Here is a 10,000-nt window from a genome sequence, read left to right as displayed (position 1 = left end):
TCTGGTTGTAGAAGAGGAAGGAGGTTTTTTGGTTGTGGAAGAGGAATGAGATTCTGTTGCTGTGGAAGAGGAATGAGATTCTCTGGCTGTGTAAGAGGAATGAGGTTTGCAGGCTGTGGAAGAGGAAGGAGGACCTCTGGTTGGAGGAGAGGAATGAGGTTCTCTGGTTGTGGAAGAGGAACGAGGTCCTCAGGCTGTGGAAGAGGAATGAGGTTATGTGGCTGTGGAGGAGGAATGAGGTTATGTGGCTGTGAAAGAGGAATGAGGTTCTCTGGTTGTGGAAGAAGAACGAGGTCCTCAGGCTGTGGAAGAGGAATGAGGGTTTCTGGAGATAGAAGAGGAACAAGGTTCTCTGGCTGTGGAAGAGGAATGAGGTTCTGTGGCTGTGGAAGAGGAGCGAGGTTGTCTGGTTGTAGAAGAGGAAGGAGGTTTTTTGGTTGTGGAAGAGGAATGAGATTCTCTGGCTGTGGAAGAGGAATGAGGTTTGCAGGCTGTGGAAGAGGAAGGAGGATCTCTGGTTTGAGGAGAGAAATGAGGTTCTCTGGTTGTGGTAGAGGAACGAGGTCCTTAGGCTGTGGAAGAGGAATGAGATTCTCTGGCTGTGGAAGAGGAATGAGGTTTGCAGGCTGTGGAAGAGGAAGGAGGATCTCTGGTTGGAGAAGAGGAATGAGGTTCTCTGGTTGTGGTAGAGGAAGGAGGTTCTCTGGTTGTAGAAGAGGAATGAGGCTCTGTTGCTGTGGAAGAGGAGCGAGATTCTCTGGCTTTGGTAGAGGAATGAGGTTCTCTGGTTGTGGAAAAAGAATGAGGTTCTGTTGCTGTTGAAGAGGATTGCGGTTCTCTGGTTGTGGAAAAGGAATGAGACTCTCTAGTTGTGGAAGATGAATGGGGTTTTCTGGAGATACAGGAGGAACAAGGTTCTCTGGCTGTGGAAGAGGAATGAGGTTCTCTGGCTGTGGAAGAGGAATGAGACTGTTCGGCTGTGGAAGAAAAACAAGGTTTTCTATCTGTGGAAGAGGAATTGGGGTGTCTGGGTGTAGAAGAGGAATGAGGTTTTCAGGTTGTGAAATAGCAAAGACGTTCTCAGGCTGCGAAAGAGAAATAATGTTCTCTGGCCGTGCAAGAAGAATGGGATTCTCTGGCTGTGGAAGAGGAATTAGGGTCTCTGGCTGTGATGGAGGAGTAAGATTCTCTGGTTGTGGAAGAGGAGGGAGGTTCTTTGGCTGTGGGAGAAGACTCAGGTTCTCTGACTGTGGAAGAGGAATTGGGGTATCTGGCTGTAGAAGAGAAATGAGGTTCTCAGGCTGTGAAAGAGGAATGCTGTTTTCTGGTAGTGGGAGAGGAATAAGGTTCTCTTGATGCAGAGGAGTAGGGGTATCTAGGTGTGGAAGACTAAAAAAGTTCTCAAGCTGTGTGAGAGTAATAAGGTTCTCTGGCTGTGGAACAAAAATAGGCATCTCTGGCTCTAATTGTGGAAGGGGAATAAGGTTTTCTTGCTGTGAAAGAGGATTGATGTTATCTGGTTGTGGAAAAGGAACTAGGTTCTTTGGCTGTGGAACAGGAATTGGGGTCTCTGACTGTAGAAGAGGAGTAAGGTTTTCTGGTTGTGGAAGAGGAATTGGGGTCTCTAGCAGTGTTAGTGGAATGGAGATCTGTGGTGTAGGAAGAAGAATAGGGTTGTCTGGCTGTGAAAGAGGAATGACGGTCTGTGGCTGTTGAAGAGGAATTTGGTTCTCTGGTTGAGGAAGGGGAATGAGGTTCTCTGGCTGTGGAAGAAGAATAAGGTCCTCTTCCTGCAGAAGGGAAATGGGTGTCTCTGGCTGTTGAGGGGAATTGGGGTATCTGACTGCAGAAGAGGAATGAGGTTCTCTGACTGTAGAAGAGGAACGAGGTTCTCTGACTGTAGAAGAATTGGGATGTCTGGCAGTAGACGAGGAAAGGGGGTTTCAGGTTGTGAAAGAGGAAGGAGGTTCTCAGGCTGTGGGAGAGGAAGGAGGTTCTCTGGTTGTGGAAGGGTAATATGGGTCTTTGGTTGTGTCAGATGAATAGGAGTCTCTGGCTGTGTTAGAGGAATGAGGTTGAAGGGTTGGGGAAGAGGAACAGATTTCTCTGGCTGTAGAAGAGGAATGAGGTTCGCAGGCTGTTGAAGAGTAATTAAGTTCTCAATTTGTGGAAGGGGAATGGAGGTCTCTGTCTGTGGAAAAGGAATGAGGTTGTTTGGCTGTGGAATTGGGTTCTCTGTTTGTGGAATTGGGTTCTCTGTTTGTGGAATGGACGACAGATTCTCTGGATGTGGAAGAGGAATATGGTGATTTGGATGTTTAAGAAGAATGAGGTTCTCTAATTCTGGGAGAGGAAGGAGATTCTCTTGCTTTGAAAGAGGAACAAAGTTCTCGGGCTGTGGAAGAGGAATGAGGATCTCGGGCTGTGATAGAGGAATGGAAGTCTTTAGCTGTGGAATAGGAGTGAGGTTCTCTGATGATCGAAGTGGAACAAGGTTCTCTGGCTGCATGAGAGGAACAAGGATCTCTGACTGTAGAAGAGGAATGAAGTTCACAGGCTGAGGAAGGGAAATAATGTGGTCTGGCTGTGGAAAGTTCTCTGGCTGTTGATGAGGAATGAGGTTCTCTTCATGCTGTGGAAGAAGAATGAGGTTCTCTAGTTGTGGAAGAGGAATTGCTGTATCTAGCTGTAGAAGAGGAATAAGGTTTTCAGGCTGTGAAAGAGGAACGACGTTCTCTGGCTGTGGAAGATGAGTGAGTTTCTCTGGCTGTGGAAGAGAAACAAAGTTCTCTGGCTTTGGAAGAGGAAGGAGGTTGTCTGACTGTGGAATAGGAATGAGTCTCTTTAGCTGTGGAAGGTTGTCTGGCTGTGAATGGGGAATGAGGTTCTCAGGCTGTGGGAGAGGAATGAGGTTCTCAGGCTGTGGGAGAGGAATGAGGTTCTCTGATTGTGGAATGGGAAAGAGGTTTTCTAGCTGTGGGAGGGGAAAGGGGTATGCAGGCTGTGGAAGCGGAATTAGGTTTTCTGGCTGTAGAAGAACAAGGTCCTCTTGCTGTAGAAGAGGAAAAGGAATGTCTGGCTGTAGAAGAGTAATGAAGTTATCTGACTGTGGAACAGGAATAAGGTTCTCCTGCTGTGGAAGAGTAATAGAGGTCTCTGGTTGTGGATGTGGAATGGCGTTCTCCGGTTCTGGAAGAGGAATGGGGTTCTCTGACTGTGGAAGAGAAATGAGGTTTGGAGGCTGTGGAAAAGGAAGGGGGTTCTTTAACTGCGGAAGGTTGTCTGGCTGTGAAAGAGAAATGAGGTTCTCAGGCTGTGGGAGAATAAAGAGGTTCTCTGATTGTGGAATGGGAACGAGTTTTTCTGGCTGGGGAAGAAGAATAAGGTTCTCTGGGTGTGGAAGAAGAATGGTGTTCGCAGGCTGTGGAAGAGGAACGAGGTTCTCTGGCTGTGGAAGATGAATTGAGGTGTCTGGCTGTGGAAGAGTAATGAAGTTCTCTGGCTGTGGAAAAGGAATAAAGTTTTCTTGCTGTGGGAGAATAATCAGGGTCTCTGGCTGTATTAGAAGAATAAAGTTCTCGTGTTGTGGAAGAGGGACAGGGTTCTCTGGCTTTGGAATAAGAACGAGGTTCTCTGGCTGTGAAAGAGGAATGAGGTTCTCTGACTGTGAAAGAGGAATGAGGTTCTCTGACTGTGGAAGAGGAATGAGGTGTTCTGGTTGTGGTAGAGGAATGAGTTTCTCGTGCTGTGGAAGAGGGATAGGGGTCTCTGGCTGTGGAAGATAAATTAAGGTATCTGGCAGTAGAAGAGCAATGAAGTTTTCTGATTGTGGAAGAGGAATGAGTTTCTCTTGCTGTAGAAGAGGAATAGGGGACGCTGGCTGTGTTACAAGAATGAAGTTCTCGGATAGTGGAAGAGGAATGGGGTTCTCTGACCGTGGTAGAGGAATAAGGTCTGCAGGATGTGGAAGAAGAATGAGGTTCTCTAGTTGTGGAATGTTCTCTGGCGGTGAGAGGGTAATGTGGTTCTCTGATTCTGGAAGAAGAATGATGTTCTCTGGCTGGGAAAGAAGAATGAAGTTCTCTGGGTGTGGAAGATGAATTGAGGTGTCTGGTTGTAGAAGAATAATAATGTTATCTGGCTGTGGAAGAGGAATAAGGTTCTCTTGCTGTGGATGAGTGATGGGAGTCTCTGGCTGTGTTAGAAGAATGAGGTTCTCGTGTTGTGGAAGAGGGACAGGGTTCTCTGGCTTTGAAATAAGAACAAGATTCTCTGGCTGTGAAAGAGGAATGATGTTCTCAGTCCATGGGAGAGTTATGAGGTTCTCTGACTGTGGAAGAGGAATGAAGTTTAATGGCTGTGGAAGAGGAACGAGGTTCTCTGGCTGTGGAAGCGGAATTGAGGTATCTGGTTGTAGAAGGGGAATGAAGTTCTCTGGCTGTGAAAGAGGAAAGACGTTTTCTGGTTGTGGAAGAGGAATAAGTTTCTCTTGCTGTGGATGAGTGATGGGAGTCTCTGACTGTGTTAGAAGAATGAGGTTCTCGTGTTGTGGAAGAGGGACAGGGTTCTCTGGCTTTGGAATAAGAACAAGATTCTCTGGCTGTTGTGGAAGGGGAACGAGGTTTTCTGGCTGTGGAAAAGAAATGAGGTTCTCTGGCTGTGGAAGAGGAATGAGGTTCTCTGGCTGTGGAAGAGGAACGAAGTTGTGTGGTATTGGAAGAAGAACGAGATTCTCTTGCTGTGGAGGAAGAGTGAGTGTTTCTGGTTGTGAAAGAAGGATAAGGTTTTCTGAATGTAGAAGAGTTCGAAGGCTCTCTGGCTGTGGAAGAGAAATATAGTTTTCTGGTTGTGGAAGAGGAATGGGATTCCCTGGCTGTGGAAAGGGAATGGGGGTTTCTAACTGTGGAAGAGGAGCGAGGTTTTCTGGCTGTGGAAGAGGAGCGAGTTTCTCTGGCTGTGGAAGAGGAATGGTTGTCTCTTGCTGTGAAAGAGGAATGGGGTTCTCTGACTGTGGAAAAGGAACAAGGTTCTCTAACTGTGGAAGAGGAATGAGGTTCTCTTGCTGTGGGAGAGGAACGAAGTTGTGTGGTATTGGAAGAAGAACAAGATTCTCTTGCTGTGGAATAGGAATTAGGTTCTTTGACTGTTGAAAAGAAACGGGATTCTGTGGCTGTGAAGGAAGAGTGAGTGTTTCTAGTTGTGAAAGAAGGATAAGGTTTTCTGAATGTAAAAGAGTTCGAAGGTTCTCTGGCTGTGGAAGAGGAATATAGTTTTCTGGTTGTGGAAGAGGAATGGGATTCCCTGGCTGTGGAAAGGGAATGGGGGTTTCTAACTGTGAAAGAGGAAAGAGGTTCTCTGGCTGTGGAAGAGAAATTAGATTATCTGGGTTTGGAAGAGGATTGGGGGTTTCTAACTGTGAAAGAGGAAAGAGGTTCTCTGGCTGTGGAAGAGGAATGGGAATATCTGGCTGTGAAATAGGAAGGAGATTCTCTGGCAGTGAAAGATAAATGAAGTTCTCTGGCTTTAGAAAAGGAATGGGAGTTTCTGGCTGTGGCAGAGGAAGGAGCTTCTCTAGTTGTGGAAGGGGAACGAGGTTTTCTGGCTGTGGAAAAGAAATGAGGTTCTCTGGCTGTGGAAGAGGAATGGAAGTTTCTTGCTGGGAAATAGGAACGAGGTTCTCTGGCTGTGGAATTGTAATGGGTATTTCTGACTGTGGAAAAGGAACGAGGTTCTCTGGCTGTGGAAGGGGAAAGAGGTTTTCTTGCTGAGGAAGAGTAGCAAGGTTGTCAGGATCAGGAAGAAGAATGAGGTTCTCTGACTGTGGCGGAGGGATGAGGGTTTCTGGCTGTGGAAGGGGAAAGAGGTTTTCTTGCTGAGGAAGAGTAGCAAGGTTGTCAGGATCAGGAAGAAGAATGAGGTTCTCTGACTGTGGCGGAGGGATGAGGGTTTCTGGCTGTGAATAAGGAATGAGGTTTTCTGGCTGTGGAAGATGAATTGAGGTGTCTGTTTGTAGAAGAGTAATAAAGTTCTCTGGCTGTGGAAGAGGAATAAGGTTCTCTTGCTGTGGATGAGTGATGGGAGTCTCTGACTGTGTTAGAAGAATGAGGTTCTCGTGTTGTGGAAGAGGGACAGGGTTGTCTGGCTTTGGAATAAGAACAAGATTCTCTGGCTGTGAAAGAGAAATGAGGTTCTCAGTCCATGGGAGAGTTATGAGGTTCTCTGACTGTGGAAGTGGAATGAAGTTTTCAGGCTGTGGAAGAGGAACGAGGTTCTCAGGCTGTGGAAGAGGAATTGAGGTGTCTGGTAGTAGAAGGGGAATGAAGTTCTCTGGCTGTGAAAGAGGAAAGACGTTTTCTGGTTGTGGAAGAGGAATAAGTTTCTCTGGCTGTGGAAGAAGAATTGGGGTCTCAAGCTGTGGTAGAGTAATGAAGTTCTTCGGCTGTGGAATTGGAATATGGTTCTCTTCCTGTGGAAAAGAAATAAGGCTCTCTTGTTGTGGAAGAAGAATGGGGGTTTCCGGCTGTGGAAGGGTTTCTAGCTGTGGAAATGGAATAAATTTCTCTTGCTGTCGTTTGTGGGATTCTGGCTGTTGAAGGAGAAAGTTCTCTATCTGGGGAAGAGGGATGAGGTTTTCTGACTGTGGAAGAGAAATAAGTTTATTTATTAGTGGAGGGGGAATGAGGGTATCTTGCTGTATTAGAGGAATGAGGTTCTCTGGCTGTGGAAGAGGAATGGGGGTCTCTGACTGTGGAAGAGGATTAAGTTTTGCTGGCTTTGGAAGCTGTGGAGGGCCCCCTGACTGTGAAAAGGGATTGATGTTCTCATACTGTGGAAGAGGAATGAGATTCTCTGGCTGTGGAAGTGAAACGAGGTTCTCTAGTTGTGGAATAGGAATCAGGGTGTTTGACTGTAGAAGAGAAATTAGGTTCTCTAGTTGGGAAAGAGGAACGACGTTTTCTGGCTGTGGGTGAGGAATAAGGATCTCTGGCTGGGGAATAATAATGAAGTTGTCTGGCTGTTGAAGAGGAACAAGGTTACCTTGTTGCAGAAGAGGAATGGAATTCTCTGCCTGTGTTAAAGGAATGAGGTTCTCTAGCTGCGGAAGAGGAATGAGGTTTTCTAGCTGCGGAAGAGGAATGAGGTTCTCTAGCTGCGGAAGACGAATGAGGTTCAGAGGTTGGGGAAGATGAGTGAGATGAGGAATGATGTTTTTTGGCTGTGGAAGAGGTTTAAGGTTCTCTTGCTGTGAAAGACGAATGAGGTTCTCTGGCTGTGAAAAAGGGTTAAGATTTTCTTGCTTCGGAAGACGAATGAGGTTCTCAGGCTGTGGAAGAGAAATGGTTGTCTCTTGCTGTGAAAGAGGAATTGGGTTCTCTGGCAGTGAAAGAGAAATGAAGTTCTCTGGCTTTAGAAAAGGAATGGGAGTTTCTGGCTGTGGAAGAGGAAGGAGCTTCTCTAGTTGTGGAAGGGGAACGAGGTTTTCTGGCTGTGGAAAAGAAATGAGGTTCTCTGGCTGTGGAAGAGGAATGAGGTTCTCTGGCTGTGGAAGAGGAACGAAGTTGTGTGATATTGGAAGAAGAACGAGATTCTCTTGCTGTGGAGGAAGAGTGAGTGTTTCTGGTTGTGAAAGAAGGATAAGGTTTTCTGAATGTAGAAGAGTTCGAAGGCTCTCTGGCTGTGGAAGAGGAATATAGTTTTCTGGTTGTGGAAGAGGAATGGGATTTCCTGGCTGTGGAAAGGGAATAGGGGTTTCTAACTGTGAAAGAGGAAAGAGGTTCTCTGGCTGTGGAAGAGAAATTAGATTCTCTGGGTTTGGAAGAGGATTGGGGATTTCTAACTGTGGAAGAGGAGCGAGGTTTTCTGGCTGTGGAAAAGGAACGAGGTTCTCTGGCTGTGGAAGAGGAATGAGATTCTCTGGCAGTGAAAGAGAAATGAAGTTCTCTGGCTTTAGAAAAGGAATGGGAGTTTCTGGCTGTGGAAGAGGAAGGAGCTTCTCTAGTTGTGGAAGGGGAACGAGGTTTTCTGGCTGTGGAAAAGAAATGAGGTTCTCTGGCTTTAGAAGAGGAATGGAAGTTTCTTGCTGGGAAATAGGAACGAGGTTCTCTGGCTGTGGAATTGGAATGGGTATTTCTGACTGTGGAAAAGGAACGAGGTTCTCTGGCTGTGGAAGGGGAAAAAAGTTTTCTTGCTGACGAAGAGTAGCAAGGTTGTCAGGATCAGGAAGAAGAATGAGGTTCTCTGACTGTGGTAGAGGGATGAGGGATTCTGGCTGTGAATGAGGAATGAGGTTTTCTGGCTGTGGAAGATGAATAAGGTTCTCTTGCTGTGGATGAGTGATGGGAGTCTCTGGCTGTGTTAGAAGAATGAGGTTCTCGTGTTGTGGAAGAGGGACAGGGTTCTCTGGCTTTGGAATAAGAACGAGATTATCTGGCTGTGAAAGAGGAATGAGATTCTCAGTCCATGGGAGAGTTATGAGGTTCTCTGACTGTGGAAGTGGAATGAAGTTTTCAGGCTGTGGAAGAGGAACGAGGTTCTCTGGCTGTGGAAGAGGAATTGAGGTGTCTGGTAGTAGAAGGGGAATGAAGTTCTCTGGCTGTGAAAGAGGAAAGACGTTTTCTGGTTGTGGAAGAGGAATAAGTTTCTCTGGCTGTGGAAGAGGAATATAGTTTTCTGGTTGTGGAAGAGGAATGGGATTCCCTGGCTGTGGAAAGGGAATGGGGGTTTCTAACTGTGAAAGAGGAAAGAGGTTCTCTGGCTGTGGAAGAGAAATTAGATTCTCTGGGTTTGGAAGAGGATTGGGGATTTCTAACTGTGGAAGAGGAACGAGGTTCTCTGGCTGTGGAAGAGGAGCGAGGTTCTCTGGCTGTGGAAGAGGAATGGGAATCTCTGGCTGTGAAATAGGAATAAGATTCTCTGGCTGTGAAAGAGAAATGAAGTTCTCTGGCTTTAGAAAAGGAATGGGAGTTTCTGGCTGGGAAATAGGAACGAGGTTCTCTGGCTGTGGAATTGGAATGGGTATTTCTGACTGTGGAAAAGGAACGAGGTTCTCTGGCTGTGGAAGGGGAAAGAGGTTTTCTTGCTGACGAAGAGTAGCAAGGTTGTCAGGATCAGGAAGAAGAATGAGGTTCTCTGACTGTGGCGGAGGGATGAGGGTTTTTGGCTGTGAATGAGGAATGAGGTTTTCTGGCTTTGGAGGAGGAACGACGTTCTCTGACTGTAGAAGAGGAACGAGGCCCTCTTGATGTGGGGGATGTACGAGTATCTCTGGCTGTGGATGAGGAGTGTATTTTGCACTTGGAGGAAGAGTGAGTTTTTCTACATGTGGAAGCCCTTGAAACAAAATGGGGTTCTGTGGCTGTATAAGAGGCGTGCCTTGATGTACTTCGCCTTGCATCTTCGGCCGAGCTCTGTTATGTTGTGACTGTGGATACATCTTGGTTTGATGAACCACAGGAGTATGTTTGTTAAAGCACGGCTGTGTGAGATAGATGTTTGGATTCAACAGTATTAGATATGTGTGGATATGGAGGTTTAGGGCAGGGTTTCCCGGAAGATAAACCGTGAGTGGAGAGAAGGTAACAGGTACCGTTGATTGAACTACTGAAGAAGGAACAACTGATTCCGTTTCTAAACGAGGAAGGATATCAATATCAGGTGGATGAAATGAGGATGTAAGGTTGTAGGTAGGACGAGGTTCTCAATGCCCAAGGTCTGAGGCAGGTAAGATGGGGAAAGAATTTTACTGTCTGGAGAGGGGGTTAGAAAAACTGAGGAAGGCTTTCTATGGGCACGAGGCAGAAAGGCTTGTGAGACGCGTTCATTGTCTGTAGAGCAAGGCTTAGGATCTGGGGAGAGATGTTCAGTGTTTGGAGGATAGGGCTTGGGAACTGATGAGACTTTTTCATTGCTTGGGGAGTGGGGCTTATTTGCTAGGGCGATGTTACTTTGAATGTGGGGCTTAAGATCTGGGGAGAATTGCTCAGTGTTTGCAGCCGAGAGA

At 46.6% G+C, this 10,000-nt stretch overlaps 1 protein-coding gene across 1 annotated transcript in view; it reads right to left on the bottom strand.

Annotated features, from left to right (window-relative positions):
* Window positions 1-10,000, bottom strand: part of LOC125046885 (titin-like) — a 34,092-nt gene that overhangs the window by 6,640 nt on the left and 17,452 nt on the right. Inside the window, exons 2-3 of the mRNA XM_047644884.1 lie at window positions 1,977-10,000; window positions 1-1,917 (exon numbers count right to left, since the gene is read on the bottom strand). The exon at window positions 1-1,917 is cut by the window's left edge and continues 1,208 nt beyond it; the exon at window positions 1,977-10,000 is cut by the window's right edge and continues 554 nt beyond it. Of these exons, the coding sequence (XP_047500840.1) occupies window positions 1-1,917; window positions 1,977-9,433 (9,374 nt within the window). The 5' untranslated portion in view covers window positions 9,434-10,000. The remainder of the gene's footprint in view (window positions 1,918-1,976) is intronic.

Source organism: Penaeus chinensis, chromosome 39, assembly GCF_019202785.1.
Source record: "Penaeus chinensis breed Huanghai No. 1 chromosome 39, ASM1920278v2, whole genome shotgun sequence".
In the NCBI taxonomy this organism is placed as follows: domain Eukaryota; kingdom Metazoa; phylum Arthropoda; class Malacostraca; order Decapoda; family Penaeidae; genus Penaeus; species Penaeus chinensis.
This window is presented reverse-complemented; position numbering and strand designations above follow the sequence as displayed.